General features: G+C 35.1%; 1 protein-coding gene across 9 annotated transcripts in view; it reads right to left on the bottom strand.

Annotated features, from left to right (window-relative positions):
• The window catches only part of PDE1C (phosphodiesterase 1C), a 634,171-nt gene that overhangs the window by 172,240 nt on the left and 440,827 nt on the right, over nt 1-21,104 (bottom strand). For all 9 annotated transcript variants that reach the window (XM_073008991.1, XM_007981671.3, XM_007981674.3 and 6 more), the window contains 2 exons: nt 12,372-12,472; nt 9,700-9,828 (listed from right to left, as the gene is read on the bottom strand). In XM_073008991.1, the coding sequence (XP_072865092.1) occupies nt 9,700-9,828; nt 12,372-12,472 (230 nt within the window). The remainder of the gene's footprint in view (nt 1-9,699; nt 9,829-12,371; nt 12,473-21,104) is intronic.

Genomic DNA, 21,104 nt, shown 5'->3' with positions numbered 1-21,104 from the left:
AATCACTGATCCTTTTACTGTCTCTAACAACTTTATTGAAGTATAATTTACATAGAATAAACTGCTGAAAATTTACATAAATTGCAGAATGTAAGGAGTTTAACAGTTGAATAAGTTTTTGAAAATACCACTGTAATCATGATACCAAATATTTCCATCACCCTCAAATCTAGTCCCAGGCAAAGTTTGATCTGGCTCATGTCTATCTAAAACAGTTTGATTTTTCTAGTTTTATACATATGTATATAAAGTATACACATATATGTTTAGTATATAATATATAATATATTTCAAATATTTAACATATATTTCAATATTTATATATTATATACACACATATTTAATACATACATACACATATTTATTATATATATACGTGTAGATATGCATATATACACACATATGTACCACATATTAAATATGTGTGTGTATATATACATATACATGCATATATACAGAAATTATTTTAAAATATAATGGATAATACATATATTATATACAGACATACACATTATATATTAATATAGATACTAGATATATACACACATGTTTCTATGTATATACATAGACACATACACACAGATATAAAATACAAAATGTACTCTTTCTTTACTCAGCATAATGATTTACAATTCATCTATATAGTGGTTCATCAATAGTTCATTTTCTCTTGTTGCAGAGTGGTATTCTATCATATCAGCATACCACAATTTGTAATCCATTTACCAGCTAGCAGACATTCGAGCTATCAGATTCTAGTTTGGGACTATTGTGAATAAAGCTACTATGGGTATTCATACATAAATCTTTGTGTAGACACATATGTTTTCATTTATCTGGGGTGAATACCTAGAAGCAGAGTGACTGGTTTATAAGATAGCTGAGTGTTTATAAGAAACTGCCAGCCTGGCGTGGTGGCTCACGCCTGTAATCCCAACACTCTAGGAGGCCGAGGTGGGTGGATCACTTGAGGTCAGGAGTTTGAGACCAGCCTGACCAACATGGTGAAACCCCATCTCTACTAAAAATACAAAAATTAGCTGGGTGTTGTGGCGTGTGCCTGTAGTTCCAGCTACTCAGGAGGCTGAGACAGGAGAATTGCTTGAACCCAGGAGGCGGAAGTTGCAATGAGGTGAGATCACGCCACTGCACTCTAGCCTGGGTGACAGAGCGAGACTCCATCTTGGAAAAAAAAGAAAAAAGAAAAGAAACTGCCAAATATTTTTCAAAGTGGTTGTATCACTTCACATGTGACCACTAGTGTCTAACATTTTCAGTTTTTCTTTGCCTACTCTGATCAGTCTTTAATTTCAGCCATTCTTCTGATGGATATGTAGTGGTATCTCATTGTGGTTTTAATCTACATTTCTTTGAATGACTAATTACGTCAGGCACATTTTCATGTACTTATATTCCATTTGTATACAATTTTTAGGGAAATGTCTGTTTCAAACCTTTCTCATTAAAAAATTGAATCGTTTTCTTATTATTGAATTATAAAAGTACCTTACACATTTTGGATTCAAAACATACGTAAAACGTAAGTGTTGTGAATAATTTCTCCAATTTCTTGGCTTGCTTTTTTTTTTAACGGTGTCTTCCAAAGAGTGAAAGGTTTTAATTTTTATGAAGTTCAATTTATCATTCAAAAAATGCTTCATGCTTTTTCTGTCCTATCTGAGAAACCTCCATCTACTTCCAAGGACTTAACTGTTTTCCTCTGGAATTCTTGCCATTTTAGCTTTTACGTTTACGTTTATAACCAATTTTGAGCTATTTTTTGAATATGGTATGTGATAAGGGTCAAAGTTATTTTTTCCCGTTGTTCCAAAACCATGTGTTGAAAATATTTTCTTTTCCCCATTGAATTAATTTGGCACCTATGTCATAAATCAATTGATGAGTCAATTTCGAAACTCTGAATTCTGTCCCATAGATATGTCCATCTTTCACCAGTGAAATGCTGCCTTGAATACTGTAACTTAAGCATGCTTTGAATCAAGAAATATGAGTTCTCTAACTTTGTTCTTCATTTAAAAAGTATTATTTTGCATTTCTATATAAAGTTTATAATAATCATCGCGATTTCCAACATAATTCTGCTGGAATTTTGATTAGAATTGTATTGAAACAATAAATAAATTTTGGAAAATTTGACACCTTTATAATACCGAGTGTTCCACTACAGGATGACAGTATATCTCCCAATGTATTTAGGTCCTCTATAATCAGCAATGCTATGTAATCTTTAGTGAACATGAGTTGCACTTGTTTTTGAAAGTTACTACTATTTTATATGTTTTGTGCTGTTGTAAAAAATTATTTTACTTTATTTTCCAATGGTTTGCTGCTAGTCTCTCTTTCCCTCTCTCTCTCTCTCTATACAGATATATGTATATATGCATATACGTATATGTATAATGTTTTTTACACTAACCTTGTATCTATGACCTTGCAAAATTCATTATCAGTTCCAGTAGCTCCTTTACAGATCCTTAGGATTTTCTACCTAGACAATCATGTCATTTGTTATTAACATCTTAACAATGTTGATGAATGTAAGATCAAGAATCTTTGTCTTGCTCCCAGTCTTAGGGAAAAAACATTCAATATTTCACCATCAAGCTTGATGTTAGTTATAGGTTTTTCACATACGCCCTTTATCCAGTTGAGGAAGCTCCCTTCTGTTTCTGGCTTGCTGAGAGTTTTTATCATGAATGAGTGTTGAATTTTGTCAACAAATGCTTGTTATGTATCTATTAAGATGACTGTATGATTTTCTGTTTGTTTTTAAATATGGTGAATTCTTTTAATTAATTTTTGAATGCAGAATTAATCTTGCATTCCTTGGATAAGCCCAATATATGAGTCAGGATTCTCCAGAGAAACCAATAGGATATATACATATAAAGAAAGAGATTTATTATAAGGAAGTGACTCATATAATCATGCAGGCTGACAAGTCCCAAGATCTGCAGGATAAATCAGCAAGCTGGAGATCCAGGACACCCAAAATTGTACTTCCAACTTGAAGGCTGACAGCTCAAGAACCAGGAAGAGTCACTGTTCTTGTTCAAAGACAGGCAGAAAGAATTCTCTTACTTGGGAGGGGGTCAGCCTTTTAGTTCTAGTTAGGCCTTCAACTGGTTGAATGAGGTCCACTCATGTTAGGAAGGGCAATCTGCTTTACTCAGTCTACCCTCTTATATGTTAATCCCATCCAAAAATGCCCTCACAGAAACAACAGAATAATGCTTGACCAAATATCTGTGCACACTGAGGCCCAGGTGAGCTGACACATAAAATTAACTATAACACATGATATATTATCTTTTTAGTATATTGTTATATTCAATTAGTTAATATTTTACTGAAAATTATTATAACTATGTTCATAAAATACCTTAGTCTTTAATATTCCTTTTATGAATTTTTTTGCCAGGGTATTTTGCATAGTATTTCTTCCTTCTCTAAACAAACTTGCATAAGATTGTTATTATCTGTTCTTTGCATATTTGATAGAATTCACCAGTTAAACTATCCAAAGATGGATATTTCTTTGTCGGAATATTTTTGATGACAAAGTCAATTTTTTTTAACAGACATAGGATTGTTCAGACTTTGTTTCATCTTATGTGAGTTTTGGTAAGTTGTATTTTGCAAGGAATTTATCCACTTCATCAAAATTGTCAAATTTATTGAGATAAAGTTGTTTGTAACATTTTCTTATGTATTTCACATCTGTAGGATCTAATATTGGTATTTTGTGTTTTCTCCTTTTTATTGACCAGTCTAGATAGAAGGCTGTCAATCATGTTGCTCTTTTCAAAGAACAGCTTTAGCTCTGTTAATTTTTTTCTGTTTATTTTTTCTATTTTATTGATTTTTCCTCTTATCATTACTAATTTCTTCTATCTACTTTGAATTTACATTACTGTTTTGTTCTAGCTTCCTGAAGTCATTGGGTTTGGAACTTTTTTCTTTCCTGCTATGAACATTTATAGCTGTAAATTTCCTCTAGGCGCTATTTAATAGTATTGCACACATTTTTAATATATTGCATTTTCATTCTTGATAAATTTGAAATGTTTCCTAGTTTCCTCTGATTACTTTTTGATCCACAAATTATTTAGAAGAGTGTTAATTTTCAAATGTATGAGATTTTCCTAGATATCTTATTCTTATTGATATCTAATTTAAATCCATTAAGGTCAAAGAACATACTCTTAAAGCTTATGATATTTTTAAATTATTAAAACTTATTTTAAAATGTCCCAGCATGTGTACTTGAAAAGAATATGTATATTTCAGTTGTTGCGTGGTGTTCTATAAATATTAATTAAGGCAAAGTGGTTGATGTTGTTCAAATCCTCTTAGGTTCTTACTGATATTTTTGCCCAGGTTTTCTATCAATTGCTAAGGCAAGAATGTTAAAACCGCCTATGATTGTGAAAATATATATTTCTCCTTTTTCTCCTATCAATTTTTACATTTTAAATTTTGGAAGTCTATAGTTACCTAATACTTACTTATGATTGTTGTATCTTTCTGATGACACTCTTATTATTGGAAAATCTCCTTTCTCTTTCACAACATCCTTTTTCTTGCAGTTCATTTTAACTAATATTAATATCACCACTGCATTCTACTTATTCCTGCTGTTTGGTACATCTTACGTACTTTTACTTCGAACCTTTTAGTGTATTTATATTTAAAGTGTATCTCTTGTACAATTGCAGTTAAGGCTTGCCTTTTTATCAATTCTAATAACCTTTTCCTTTTAAGTAGAATGTTTAGTCCTTTAACATTTAATGTAATTATTAATTTAGTTGGATTTGGGTCTAGCATCTTATTATTTGTTTTCTGATTATCATCTTTGTTTTTTTCCCTTCCCAAAAACTTTTCTGCTTGAGGTATTCTTTGTATTATTTATTTTTTAAATTAATTTTAATTTATCCACTGCTAAATGATCAATTTAAATTTATCTTTTGATAAATGGGTAAACTTCAACAATGTTTAGCTATTATGGTTAATCTTTTTAGTGGTTGTTTGGAGATTACAACATACATCTTTAATTTTCTGTCTATTGTACAACTTTGTGTAACATGTAAAAATCCTGCAACAGCATAAGTCCATTTACTAACATTAACTGGTCTTTATGTTATTATTGTCACATGTATTATACCTCTCTACATATAAGCCCCATGAGATGGTGTTGTAATTTTTGTTTCAAATGGTCAAATGCACAATTTAAATAAATTAAGAAAAATGGTCTTCTATATTTTCCCAGATATTTATCATTTTATTCTTTCCTAAAAGTCTGATTTCACTATATCATTCCCTTTCAATAAATATTTAGATTTATTTATCTAAAAATTAATAAAATAAAAAAATAACAAAATAATATTTTTGAAACTACCTCAATGAAAGCTCTAAAGAAATTTATTTAGCATCCCTTATAACGCGGCTCCATTAGTGACACATTCCTGTTGTTTTCTATTATCTGAAAATAATTTTATTTCATCTTCATTCTTGAAGTTCATGTTCACAGGATGTAGTATTCTGTGTTGACTTTTTCTTTCTTTTTGGTACTTTAAATGAATTATTCCATTGTTTTCTGGCCTCCATAGTTTCCGAGGAATAGTCTATTGTAATTCAACTTGTTCTCCTAAATGTAATTTGCCATTTTTCTTTAATTTTATCTTTGCCTCTTAGCAGTTTGACTATAATATGTGCCTAGGCATTCTTTTCATGAAATTTATCCTGTTTTAGGTTTGCTGAATTTCTTGAATCTGTCTATTTATATGTTTGGCAATATTTGGAGACTGTTCAGTCATTATTTCTTCAAATTCTTTTTCTTTCCCATTCTCTCTCTTTTCTCTCCTTCTGAGACTCAAATTGCCCTTATGTTTGCTCATATAAAATTATCCCACATGTCCCTAACATTCTACTCATTTAAAACATCTTTTTCCTCTTACTTTTTTCAAATTGAATAATTTCCAACTTTGAAATTTGAAAAATGAACTTTTAAAAGTCACTGTTTCTTTCTTCTGTCTTCTCTGCCATGCACTAAGCCTATGTAGCAAATTCTAAATGTAGATATTTTATTTTTCAGTTCTAAAATTTGTTTTTCATTTATATTTTCATTTTACTCACAAACCTTACCATATTTTATTCAATACAAGCACATTTTTTGTTATCTCACTGAGCATAGAAATAATAATTGTTTTAAAAGTCCAAAGTCCTCATCTGATAATTCTAACAATGGTTTATCCTAGAGTGTATACCTATTGATTGTCTTTTGCCTTGCTAAGAAATCATTTTTTCCTGATCCTTATATGTCACTTAGATTGTATCCTGAATATTATAGATATAAGTTGTAGGGAATCTGGGTTCTGTTATATTGCTCTGAAGATTGTTGATGTTTTGTTTTAGCAGGCAAAACTTATTTATACTCAAAATACAAACTCTGTACAGGTTCAGTAAGCAATACATCAGATATTGCTGGACACAGGGAAGGAAACATCACACACCGGGGCTTGTCAGGGGGTGGGGAGCTAGGGAAGGCATAGCATTAGGAGAAATACCTAACATAGATGACAGGTTGATGGGTGCAGCAAACCACCACGGCACATGTATAAACCTGCACTTTCTGCACATGTATCCCAGAACTTAAAATATAATTTAAAAAACTAATAAAAACGGTTTGAAAAAAATAACAAAAGGTGGCCAGGCACAGTGGCTCATGCCTATAATCCTAGCACTTTGGGAGGCCAAGGCCAGTGGATCATTTGAGGTCAGGAGTATGAGGCCAGCCTGACCAACATGGTGAAACCCCATCTCTACTAAAAATACAAAATATTAGCCGGGGCTGGTGGTGCATGCCTGTAGTCCCAGCTACTCGGGAGGATGAGGCAGAAGAATCACTTGAATCTGGGAAGCAAAGGTTGCAGTGAGCTGAGATCATGCCACTGCACTCCACTCTGGGCGACAGAGTGAGACTCTGTCTTAAAATAATAATAATAATAAAAGGTTTGAATATAGCAGAGAACAGCTTCACATATATTCAGATATATCATGGTTTTGAAGGATTTGTGTGAGGGCTTGTTTAGACAGCGTATAATCCTGGCTTCCTGACAATCTAGTAAAGTGTTCTAAAGCTTGCATAATTGCCTCTTAACATATTTTCCAAACATACGTATACTACTTCTGTTATATATACTTTTCTTATAGATTTTCTACTTCTGCTTAGCTACAATTTTGTCAAAAACTTAGCTATATAATTTGTATTTCCACTGTACTGTAATCATAAGTCTCATTCATTCTTTCAATCTACAACTAGGGTAGCGAGGCTGGCATAGGCAGGATCTAAATCCATAATCACCTGGAATAAACCAGACATACTGGTTCACACTGGAATGCATTGCTATACATCAATGCAAGCATACTTAGTGTTCATCTTTAGCTCTTGTTCTTATAAGTGGGTATTTGTGAAGTACCAGTTGTGAATAATTTGAATGTTGCCTCTGATTTTAAAAAAAGTTACAAAATTAGTGATTTAGCAAAACACAGGTGAATTTAGTATAAAAAATGGCCAAAATAGTCACTTGAAAATAAAGGTTAGTGAAATCTGTTTATGTGCTACTCTTGTATATTTGTGTTTCTTATTCTGTACTAGCTTTATTATCTTGAAGACAGAGTGAAACAAAAATATCTCAAAGAGAGAATAAAATCATGGAATAGATTATGTATTGGAACACCCTGATGTGGTGGAAACTTATTTATTGTTACAGCCCATAGTACCACGTTTTGTTTCTATGCTATCCCCATCAAGCTACCATTGAGTTTCTTCACAGAATTAGAAAAAACTACTTTAAATTTCATGTGGAACTAAAAAAGAGCCTGTATAACCACGACAATTCTAAAGAAAAAGAACAAACCAGGAGGCATCATGCTACCTAATTTCAAACCATACTACAAGGCTACTGTAACCAAAACAGCATGGTATTGATACCAAAACAGATATACAGACCAATGGAATAGAACAGAGGCCTCAGAAATAACACCACACATCTACAACCATCTGATCTTTGACAGACCTGACAAAAACAAGCTATGGGGAAAAGATTCCCTGTTTAATAAATGGTGTTGGGAAAACTGGCTACCATATGCAAAAAACTGAAACTGGGCCCCTTCCTTACACCTTATACAAAAATTAACTCAACATGGATTAAAGACTTAAAGTAAGACCTAAAACCATAAAATCCCTAGAAGAAAACCTAGGCAATAGCATTCAGGACATAGGCATGGGCAAAGACTTCATGACTAAAACACCAAAAGCAATGGCAACAAAAGTCAAAATTGACAAATGGGATCTAATTAAACTAAAGAGTTTCTGCTCAGCAAAAGAAACTATCATCAGAGTGAACAGGCAACCTACAGAATGGGGGGAAATTTTTGTAATCAAATCTTTTATTATAACTTTTAATAATAGTTCAATTGCATGGAGGGTTACTTTTTTCCTGAAGTTATGCAATGATTAATTGAATTGCTCTGAATTTTTCAGATGCTGGCTAAGTCTAGTATATTCCAATAAAATTTAAGTCAAATATTTCCATATGTTTTAATAAACTAAAGCTACATGGAAACTCTTAGCCACTCTTAATAAAAATCAGCCTCTCAGATTTATTGTTCAGTACAGTTTATTTCTCTGAATCCTTGAAAGATGGTGAGCACATAAATACCCAATAAACAGCTGATTATTTAATTTAAATATAAAGACTATTTCAGTCACAATGGATTCAGAATTTTGTAAGGATTTAGATGATCTCTGCCTGCAAGGTTTGAAGTGCCTTAACCTATATTTATAGCTACAATGATTTATTGGCTTGCTATATATGACACAAAGTGTGGTAAGCATTTTAAAATGATTCTGTTGTTTATCATAATGTATTCCAACTGCAGAATAAATGTTATTATCTATTTTCAAGAAATTAAATTTTTAAAGATGTAAAGATATTAAGTCACTTCCCAAATGTCATACAGCTAGCAAGTGACTGAGTCCATATTCAAAACACAGGTATGTGCCTAAATTCATGCAACAGAATTAAGTGTACATAATTTTTTTAAGTGTCAAATAATTTCCTTAGAAAGTGTCAAAAGATTGATAAGAAGTCCAAATCAAATACAGGGTGAAAAACACATGTTATTAAATAAAAGATAAAATTCAGATTTAACGAATTCAGATAAAAGCAACACAAGTTTCCTAGAGTTAAAAAAAAAAAAAAGCAAATATATCCAAAGTGTCCTCAGTTGAACACTGTTAGAAGTTATTTTTCAAACTTTCTTCTTTGAGAATTTTTAGGACAACATCGAATTATTTGACTGAAACTAGTTTCACTTCCCAATTCATCAATAAAAAGCAATGTAAAGATGGCAAAATAAAGTAGTTGGAACTTAATCATAACATTCTATAGCTTTTATTTATAAACATTTGAATATCTGTATAAAGAAAAACGAGAGAGAAATAAGACATACATACATACACAAAGAGAAGGTGAGAGTGAGAGAAAGAAAGAGAGAGAAAGCAATACTAATCAACATTTTAGGTAAGGTGTTATTTTCTCAAAAGCAGCATACTTCATCCAACTTCAGAGTTCCTTCCCTGGCCTTCAAATCTCTCTCTTTTCTCATCCTTACCTCCAGTCATCCTTTGACAGGTTAATCAAAATATTCATTTCCTCGTCATCTTGCAGAAGGCGATAAGCTGCACTTAAATGGTGATTCTCCAGTACAGATCTGTCATTGTACAGAATTGCTGGATCAGACCTGAACAGAAACCAAGCAAAATTCAGAATGTTAAACAGTTGTGATTTATTTGGGTAATTCTAACAGGCTAGAACGCACTACCACTTTTTCCCATGCTTAGAAATTATCTTTGTCCCCATGCCATTTATGTGAACCAAAAGCTCAACTAACACTACAAATCATCAATAGATGAATGTAGGGTATTTTAGTATCGGTACATGTGTGGACAGGAAATATGTAACATCTAGCCTAAGAACTCTCTTAAAACTGTTTTACAACCAGATCTCAATTACCTATATTACTGGCAAAGGTGCTTTTTCTTTTTTTTTTTTTAAATATGGGTCATGTCAAACTTCTTTATATTTTCTGGAATGACATTTATTTTTATTTTTATTTTATTCAATGAATGCACTGGTTTATTTATTTCAGCTGTAATTTTCAGAACACACATCACCTAGTAGGTAGTATCTGTAAGCTACCTCTGATAGTGGCTTGATCTTAAAGTTTTTCCATGCAGAAACCACATGTGGAAAATTGAGAATAAAGAATATAATATTATAATGTCAGTTTTTAGTCCCTATCTCAAAGACCATACTATAGCTGAATGTCACTAAACACAGGACTGTATACTATTTTAAGATCTTAAATTTAATGAAAGCTTAGATTATTTGTTTCTCACCAAGGAAGCAGAGTTTCAGAGACTTAAAAACACTTGTTAGAGCCCTTTGGTGGCCAAGTGGCAGGGCTGGGATGAAGGCAAGATCTTCTGACAGCTGGGCCAGTGCTTCCCCAAGATAACTTCCACCTGCCATTGGCCAAACTTTGGGCAGTATCTGTCATACCCTGAAACTGTTAGGCTTAACATTTTATTCATCAAAGGATTAAGGGCCTAGTCACAGACTTTGTTTTCTGAACAGAGATCACACAGGCTGAGATGCTTTGGATAAAGTTCTGTTGAACAGGGCCAATGTTTAAATTTTGTTCCAAACCAAGCTTAACTGAACACATTGGAATTTTCCCACTCCTATTGAGATAACACAGAACATTCAAATCCCGAGGTGAAAGATCTGCTGTTACATCTGTTGAGTAAGTTAGATACCAACTGATGTGTATTTTGTGACACTCTTTTCCAACTCCTGTAATTAAGCCATTTTCCTCTGAGTTGGGGCTGGTTCTGATCCTGGTCTCCAGGCAAGACCCACATATGTTCAACCCACCTATCTTTCTTGGGCAGGTGCTATTCACCATGGTCTCTGTCCTCAGAGCAAAGGTTCCACCCACAGACACACATTAAACAGTGCTACTCTATGGAATTCCCTGTGTTAAAGACCTTGGAATAGAACCACAAAAAGCTGCTTTTCTGTGGCTAAGACTAAATGAGGAGGCAGGAAGGTGGAACTGAAGCGAGTAGCTAAAGTTCTTTTGTCTGCTTCCATTCAGTTAAAATTCTCCTTCTGAACAGAGATCAGACAATATTGTTTTCTTTTATGTACACTGTAATTAAGTGTTGAGTTCATTAAATACATGTAGATTTATTTAATGAACATAAACCTATCTAGAGTGTGCACCTGCTTTTTCAAGTGAAATCGGCAAGTATTTATTTGGTGTTAAACTCTCATCCCACCCTGCTACATTCTTTCTCTTTGACTTACTACCTTTCACCATGTCCTAGCTCCTTTTGATTACTATGTCAAGGATAATTAACTAACTCTACTGCCAGATTATCTCCAGTTCCACATCATTGTCTTAAGAGAGGGCAAGTTCTTAGGCTAGGAGAGGGCAAGGAAGAGTTTATCCTAAGTAGAAATGACAATTGACTGGTGCTATTGCCTGGAATTCTGTACTGAGAGGAATACTCAGAATAAACCCACAGTTTAGTAAGAAAAAGTACCAAAATCAATTAACAATATCTGTTACAGGTCAGGAGGTTCCAAGTGGGGCACTTGGACCCATATTTAATGTCTCCAATGGAAGGTTTGTGTTTACCTATGCAGTCCTTTAGGAAGGATGCACAGGTTGCTCACGGTGAAGGTGGCCTACAGGAGACAAACTTACTCTTGGGGCCCTGAGACAGGGAGTGATGCAAGCACTAAACAGAGCAGATATGAAACCAGAGAGGATGAGAAGAGATCTCATGAGAATCCCAGAGATCAGAGGGTAAGATTGTTCAATGTTGTTAATGTCAACAAAAACATTCTAATCCTCACTGTCCTTATTCATTTCCTTTACGTGTCATCTGGCCCTTTATGTAAACTGCCCCACTTCCTGTTAGAAATAGGTAGAGTATGCACAGAACATACATAAACAAATAGCAAACATTAGAATAGAGAAGAAAAGGATATCTATATGACAGCTGAACAAAATAGGAGAATTAGGAGCAGATGGCTTCTTAAACTCTAAGTCTTGATTGAAGCTGACCAGACTGATCTCTCATTTAGAGGTTCATTATTTCAGAAACTCAAAATAGGAAAACTATGCAAAAGAAAGGTGACTAACACCTTTCTGATTTCTAAAACTGTCTCTGACCCCTCTTGCCTCTCTTCCAAATATTTCAACACCCTCACCGAGTCTGAATGTGGAAATTGTTGGTGGTTCCGGTATGCTCGTAGTCATGGATGGCAGCTGAGAAGATTATAGCAAAGATCTCCAGCTCCGTCAGCCAGTTCTGAAAGGAGATTACAGAGCAATCAGATGATCTGTTTCTTTCTCAAAGTCTTCAGCTTGCTGACAACACACCCACAGTGCTGCCTTTCCACCCTGCAGCTGATAAGCTATTGCCAAACACAAGTTTTCTGAGAGACAGAAATGTTATTTTCCTGTGAAGAGACTTGGAGACTTGTGATTTGAAAACAAGGTGTTCAGCAAGGTCGAATAAGCTACCTAGTAGTTTTATCTTTTTCAAGAAATCAAAGAGAATGAACATGAAGACTTGAAAAGCCCTCATTGCATCCTCCCTCAACTTCTAAATAAAGTGCCTAGGTAGACACACACACACACACACTTAGAAATTTTAACACAATACCAAGAACAAAGAGTAATAGAAAAACCTAACGTCTGATTATAGGAGGAATATCCACTAGGAAGTGGGTAGAGACAGATGGAAAAATAATACTTGGCTTTCTGCTCTATGCATGCTGATGATGTTTGAAAGGACTTCTCCCCATCCACACCATCAACACTGGCTGTGGGTCAGTGGTTCACAAAACGTGTTCCTTGGACATGCAGATGGTGTCAGCTGGGAGCTTGCTAGAAATGCTGGCAAATTTTTCAGCCCCACCCCAATCCCACTGATCAGAAACTCTAGGTTTTGGCCCAGCAGTCTATGCTTTACCAAACCATCTAGATGGTTCTGATGCACACTAGAGTTTGAAAACTACTGCTGTGTTTCAATCTTCCTTAACTGACTTCCATTTAATGGACTCTGTGGATTTACTTCCTATCACTTCTGTAAACCGTCCTGCCCCATGCCCACACGACAGAATATGCCTGACTCTGGCCACCTTCTCATATCCTTTGCTCACTTTTGTTACTAGTTAAATTCATACTTACATGATTCAGTATGGTTTATTCTAAACTGCATTTTAATAAATTGTATTTGTTATTATAATTATGTAATTAAATGTGACACAAACCAATAAAATATGGACACGAAATTGGAGTTGTTATTTCTGTAGAAACTAAGTTTAATGCTTTGGACAGTCACTAAAAGAACTGCTGTCAAAATATGTATGACAACTGTGAAAGAGCAGAAAACATTTACAGAAAAGTTAGAGAGCTTCTGCACTCAGTTTGCTTCAGGCACGTCTTTAAGTTCCCATTTAACTTTAAAGAGATGAGACTAGAAATCTTAGATAGGGGCAGGGTTGATATAAGACAAATGTGAGTATCCAAACTGGTGAACTCATAAAAGACCTGTGGTCTGAATTAAAGATTAGTGCATAAAATAGATTTATATAACTTAATGCAAAATGAGTTAAAATGAATGTTTAAGTGTTTCTAATTCCCCACTTAAGCCGTATCTTTCAATTAACTACTAATTTTGGAGAATTATTGCCTTCTTTAAAAATCAGTGAGGGGACAAACAAATGACATAGAATTTATGAAGAATACTTCAGAGTTGGGGCAAACATGAGCATAAACACACCTCATGAAAAAAGAAACCACTGTGCTTTGGAAAATGATTCCTAACAGAATCCAGCATGAAATGTCAGGAAGCTTTCTGGCGTCTTCAATAATATACCTCAAAAATACAAATTGAGGTACGTGGAATGGAAAGTCAAAGAGAAAACAGACCAAGATGAAAATCAACAAAATGAGATGAAAAAAAGATGGGCAAGATAAGGAAAGATTGCAAGAAAATCGAAGCTGCAAAACACCTTGTAAAGGCAGCAGAGAGCCTCCTCATCAGTCTCTTCATTGTCTTAGGGGCCCACGACGTGGCAGGCATTATGCTAGGTGCTTTTATATAGAAACTTACATAACACTCACAGCTCCGTAATCATAGGTACTGTTGTTATCCCTACTTGGCAGATAAGGAAACAAGCCAGGGTGAGGTGCAGAACGTACCCAAGGTCACGTAGCCAGTCATGTGACAAGCCACATACCATGCCTCCAGAATTCTCACTCGTAATCTTACATTGTATTTTCTTTGGATCATTGTTCATGTGTTTATCCAATTTTTCATAAAATTATATAGGTATAATTTTATATTGCACAGTTTTCTTGATATTATCCATATATATATTACATATGTAGACTTTTTTTTTCATTTTGGCATTGTCTTTCTTTTCTTCCCTAATATTTTGTCCCCACCCATCTGTCCCCGGTTCCCTCTACCTCCTCTCCCACATATATCTCTTATTCTAAGGTCATGTAGCGTTAATTTCACATTTTAAAATAAGATTATGAATGGGAGACAGTGTAACATCTAAACAAATCCTAGTCACAGAACATCAGTACAGGCAGCAGAGAGCATCTAAATAACAGTACAATTACAGTTCTCACATTACAACTATCAGTGACACTTCCCTCCTTACCCAAATAATTGAACAAAATCCTATCTTAGTTATAACCTACCTCTATTAAACCAAAAACAATAAATGATTAAACAGGCATTCAACAACAACAACAACAAAAAAACAAAACCATTGTCTTTAAAACTCATTTTAACACCTTAGTTTTTCAACAAACACCATGCATGCTTAGAATAAGTTATACTGCTTTGGGGATAAGGAGAAAGAAAAGTGGTATCTGGGAGAAACAGCTTCACAGAGGAGAGAGAGGTTTAAGATCGGTCTTGAAAATTTGACAGAGAAAGAAGTGAAGGTGGGCATTTTCAGAAGAATGAACTAAATCAACAAGTCCTGTCAGCAAAAGCATGTTCATTTCAGGTAAGAAAATGATGCCCTTGACTGGAGCAGGAGTGAAGGCTGATTGAGGGCCTATGAGGTCAGGCATTAGAAAACAGAGTGAGTGAGAAATATAAACCAGATTCAGCAGGCGGTGAAGCTCACACAGAAGAGTCATGCAATCAGCTCCCCACTTCAGGAGGACATTTGGACAGGAGGAGAGAAGGGAGATACAAAAGCATTTTTGTTGTTGTTGTTGTTTTTAAACAGGATATCACTCTGTTGCCCCGGCTGGAGTACAGTGGTGCAATCTTGGCTCACTGCAATCTCTGTCCCTATGGCTCAAGCAACCCTCCAACCTCAGCCTCCCAAGTAAGGGCTGGGACCATAGGCACCCACCACTATGCCCAGCTATTTTGTTTTTGTTTTTTTCGTATTTTTAGTAGAGATAGGAGTCTCACCATGTTGCCCAGGCTGGTCTCTAACTTCTGAGCTCAAGCAATCCGCCCATCTGGGTCTCCCAAAATTCTGGGATTATAGGCATGAGCCACTGTGCCTGGTCAAAAGCAGTATTTTTAGATTGAAAAGTTCATATAGGATGTACAGACAGTGTGGAGGTAGAAGTCATATGACTTAGCAATTATCTGAATTTTGGAAGTGGTAGGAAGACCAGATGAGGTTGGAGTCGAGGAGAACAATATGTTAGATGACCTCAACACTCCTGGCCTCACTGAATGGCTAACAAACCCCTCAGGTGGTATTAGATAGCATCATTAACAGAAACAGAGAAAGTAGGGGAAGCTATTTTGGAGGAAATTGAGCTTCCTATTTTAATATAGCTCAGATTTTCTTGCCTCTTCCAAATAAACTGCCGTGAACCCAGAAGGTTTTGTGTCAACCCATAAGAAGTCAGAAATTAAAGTCCCACTGGCATTTTATTCCAGAATTACCAATTAGTGGCAAGGTACAAGTCACATATGCTACCAGTATTTTCCTATCTACAAAATATGATTGTCACAACTGGTTCATTTGAAAGGATGCTTTGACAACTGGTAATAGGGGATCTTGAGTTTTGCTGTGTATGACAGCAAGAAAGCAAGCCACTTGTTCCTGCACATAGGGGCAGATGAGGAGACATGGGGTACAACAGCCCAGAGGAAACCTGAAGGAAAAGGACATGGCCAATTTCTCATTGTTAGGGGAGATACTACTAGCAAGTTGTGACTTTTGTAATGTGAATGATAGAGTTTCTTTAGTAATCTGTTAGTTTTCCATGCTACCTTAACAAATGTTGAGTCTTGGAGGCTTAAAGAACACTTCCAGGCCTGGCGTGATAGCTCACGCCTACAATCCCAGCACTTTGGGAGGCCGAGGCGGGTGGATCACCTGAGGTCAGCGGTTTGAGACCATACTGGCCAACATAGTGAAACCCCGCCTCTACTAAAAACACAAAAATCAGCCGGGTGTGGTGGCAGGCACCTGTAATCCCAGCTACCCAGGAGGCTGAGGCAGGAGAATCACTTGAACCCAGGAGGCAGAGGTTGCAGTGAGCTGAGATTGCACCACTGCACTCCAGCCTGGGTGACAGAGCGAGACTCCCTCTGTCTAAAAAAAAAAAAACAAAAAACAAAAAACACTTCTGATTATTTGCACACAGTTCTGCCAGTCAGAAGCCCAGCCCAGTGTGGATGGGTTCCCTGGTCAGGGTATCCCAAGGCTGACATCAAGGTTCGAAAAGGCCTGTGTTCCTTGGTGGCTCTGGGGGAAAATCTGCTTCCAAGAGTATTCAGAGCATTGGCAGAATTCATTTCCTTCTAACGTTTTCCACGGTTTCCCTCTTCACCTTCAAGCTGGCAATGACTGTTGGGTCCTTCTAACACTTGAAACCTCTGATTTCAGCCATACCTCCTTGACTTTGATGAACTTGTGTGATTACATTGGGCTCACCTGGAAAATCCAGGCTAATCTCCCTATTTAAGGTCTTCTGATTGTTAACCTTAATTGCATCTGCAAAATCCCTTTTACAATCCAATGTAACATATTAATAAATACATGTAACACCAGAGAACAAAGGTTGCAGGAGCCAAATTTCTACTAATTACAATCCCTAATAAAATTATTTGGCACTCTTCAAACAAAATGTAATTTTGATATCCTTAGTCTTTCCTGTATTAATTATGGTCATGTCATAAACGACCAAAAACAAAACAAAACAAAACAAAACAAAAAAACAAGATACGCAGCTTCTCCTTTCTGGAAAAAAAAGAATAGACAAAGGGAAGATTACTGGCATCTTGCTTGACAAAAGCAAGGAAAGTGGCGAAGGGATAGTTTTGGAGTTTGAAAACTTTTCGCCTAAATCAAAAGTAAACTAGAACTTAGAGTCAAAGAACATCTATTCAATCAATAGATAATTCTTCAATTTATTTCTGTCTAAGGATTTTCTCTTGGAAATGAGCAAAATAATTCTGAAAGGATCCAAGTATCTTCTAGGCACTTAAGTTAAACAATAATGAGTAATACAAACAGATTACAATGTTTTACATTTACAAAGTATTACTGTTGATGTTGAAGCCCAGACACCACTTTATCAATGGGTTGTTTTGATTCTCTATGTGTCTTACAATTTATAACACTGAAATGATTTAAAGCATTTTCTCCCTCTTGGTTTGTAATGAAAGGTTAGAGTCACAGTATGTTCTCCATTCATCAGAACGCTCCCCACTGTTTTTGTAAGCTCACAATGAAAGAAGTTTGTTTTGAGCTGCATTTCAAAGAGAGAGTAGGTAGGAAATAGTTTCTATATTTAAGAATCATTCTAAATATGGCCTGAATTGATCATGGAAATTCAACAGCAAATGGAAAATGAGCTCATTTAAGAATAGCATGCAGTAAATCGTGATCACTGCTATGATACAACATTTATGTTAATGATAACTTGTACTGGCATAAATGCTGGGTGTTTTTGGTGAGAGATGAAGAAGCTGCGCATGATTCACTTTTATGTCCCCAGAGTATATTCTGCACAATAGGTATGTTGAATAGATGAGTTCAAAGTGCATTTTTACATCCATTTTCATCCTCATCACAATACCTGGAAGTAAGTGCACATGAGGATACTGAGGTGTAAGAATATAAGAGGCTTTTTTTTTTTTTTTGCCAAAGGCATATTGTAGAAGCATGCCTAATATTCAAATGCACAACCTCTGAAGTCAGAGCTGGGACAAAATCCTGGCTCCCACACTGTACTCAGTTGCTTGAGCTGCCATAACAAAATAACACAGGCTGGGTGGCTTAAACAACAGAAATTTATTTTCTCACATTTCTGGAGGAGAAAAGTCCAAAATCAAGGTGTCAGCAGGACTGTTTTCTCCTGAGACCTCTCTCCTTGCCTTGCAGATAGCTATATTCTCTCTGTGTCCTCACAGTGGACTCTTCTCCCTGCAAGTGCATGTCTGTATTCTAATCTCCTCTTTCTCTAAGAACACCAGTCATAATGGATTACAGCCCACCCACACGACTTCATTTCACCTCAATACCTCTTCAAAGGCCATCTCTCCAAATACAGTCCCATTTCAAGGTCCTGGGGACTAGGACGTCAATATATGAATTGATGAGAAACACAATGTAGCCCATACAGCTACTTTATAATAGAATAATTTTAATTTCTATGAATTAGAGATTTCTCTTCTTTAAAATAAGAATAGCATTACTTGTAATGGGAATCACTTTTGATTGCCCAACTGTCCTTTTTTTCCTTACTAACAATGTCTCTGATTTTGTTTGAGATGGCAATGTGTCAGACTTCCCGATGTATTGCAGTGGCCATGAGTCACAGGTCTGGCCAATAAAACAGATGTGAAAGTTGCTGCTTTGGATTTCTGGATAGCTCTTTAAAAGTGGGCATATTTATTTGGTTTCCAACTTTTGTGCTTTGTATTCTCCCTTATCTTTGTACCTGGATTTGCAAAGGTACATCAGCCATTTTACAAGCATAAGGACAAAAGCTACAGTCAAAGAGGTGGGAAGGACACTGAGAAGGCTGTTGCTGATGAAGAGCTGCCATGCCCTCCCTAGAAGCCTCTTTGAACAGACCACACAAATACAGAGGACACCCACACCCCTGACCCATCTAACCCACCTGGACATGCACTTACAAATATGTTCCAACAACCAAATTTCACTTGACATTTTGAGGGGAAAAAAAGCCAATAGTGTAAGAAGAGTCTCATAAACAAATAGCATATTCCCCATGAGTTAAAAGAGATAATTCTATTTTTTTAAAGACTTCTAAAAGAGGTTTTCAAAATGTGTAGGTGTATTCATAAATATGTAAGGTTGCTAAGACAATAGCACATTCCAAGGGCAAAAAAAAGAGGAGCTCCTGAAATTAAAAATATTGCTAACTAAAAATACTAAATAAACAGATTGAATAACTAGAAGAACATCTCTGAAGGTCAAACTGATAATGTGGAAGAAAGAGTTGAGGACATCTCTCAGGAGGTATCATTAAAATACTGAAAGATGGGAAAACATGGGAGGAGCTAAGAAGTCTGAAGATGGATTCAGAAGGTCTAAGAGAAGTGCCAGAAGCAGACAGAAGAGAAAACAGACAGGGAGAAATACTCAAATAAATAACAGAAAGTGTTTGGCTTTCTTCTTTTCAAGCACATAGTAGGATTAGACTTTCTGGCCCCTTTATGGTTGGGAGGGGCTGTGTGAGTCATTTTGGCCAGTGAGTTGTGAGCAGAAGTGATGAGCAGAGTTTCCAAGCCATAGAATTTAAATACAGATATAGGAAGACCAGAGACCCTTTCTCTCTACCATAATGCCTGACAACACTCAGGAGGATGACTGTTCAGAAAACCTAGGCCCTGGAGTGAGAATGACACAGGAAGATTCTTTAACTCACTGTTATGGGGGTGAAAAAAAACAGACATTATTTCTAAACCACTGAGATTTTGAAATTGTTTGATCCTGTAGCAAAATATAGCCTACCCTAAGTAAAACACTCCAAATGAATGCAAACCTTAGGAGTGCAGAAGATGTATTCTCCCACTAATATGTTATCTTATGTTATTTTTGAGAAAGTCTGTATATAAGGTCATACAACTAAAAAGCAATCACAAGTTTTGAAATATTTTACATATATGACAAGTGTTGTTAGTTATGATTACTTATGTTTAGTAATAATAATAACTACCATTCACGAACATTCCACTGCATGCTAGGCATTAGGTAAACATTTTCATTAAAAAATGTTGAGAAATTCAAACATTTTTTTAGCAAAATATTAAGTTCTCAGGAATGGAGATGTCATAACCAAAGAAAATAAAAGTGGTTAATACATAAGGAAAATGTTTAATTTACTAGTATTAACAATAAAAAGTAAAAACAAACACGCACATATGAAACTTTAGTGGGGAAATATTGCTATGCAAGGAGGGTAACCACATTATCATTTACAGGGGTGAAAAAAATGTTAACTGTTTAAGTTACAGAATAACCCAATAATGAACTATTAGATTTTCTTACCATAATAATTATATAATGACCTAGGGAAACTATCATAATATATGATTATTGACTATATATTTTTTATATATATATAGTCAATAAAGTATTAGAGGCTTATTTATCCTGTTTGTTTCAATAAATCCTAGTATTATAGACTTATTTATCCTATTTGTTTATATAGCCAATATCCTATAATGGTACAATATCCTATAATATCCTATATTATAATATAGAATATATTACATATCCTATAATGTAATATAACTTTAATAATTTAAATAATATAGTTATATTATATTATAGGATATATGATATAATGTTACAATATCCTCTAATCTTATATCCAATATCCTAAAATGTTCACACCTCACTTCACCTAAGTAATGGTCTCACAGAGAAGTAATTTTACAAATAAAATTTAAACAATTTGTA

This window comes from Chlorocebus sabaeus, chromosome 21 (genome assembly GCF_047675955.1).
Source record: "Chlorocebus sabaeus isolate Y175 chromosome 21, mChlSab1.0.hap1, whole genome shotgun sequence".
In the NCBI taxonomy this organism is placed as follows: Eukaryota; Metazoa; Chordata; class Mammalia; order Primates; family Cercopithecidae; genus Chlorocebus; species Chlorocebus sabaeus.
Note: the sequence above shows the minus strand (reverse complement) of the source record. Positions and strands in the feature narration are given on the sequence as shown.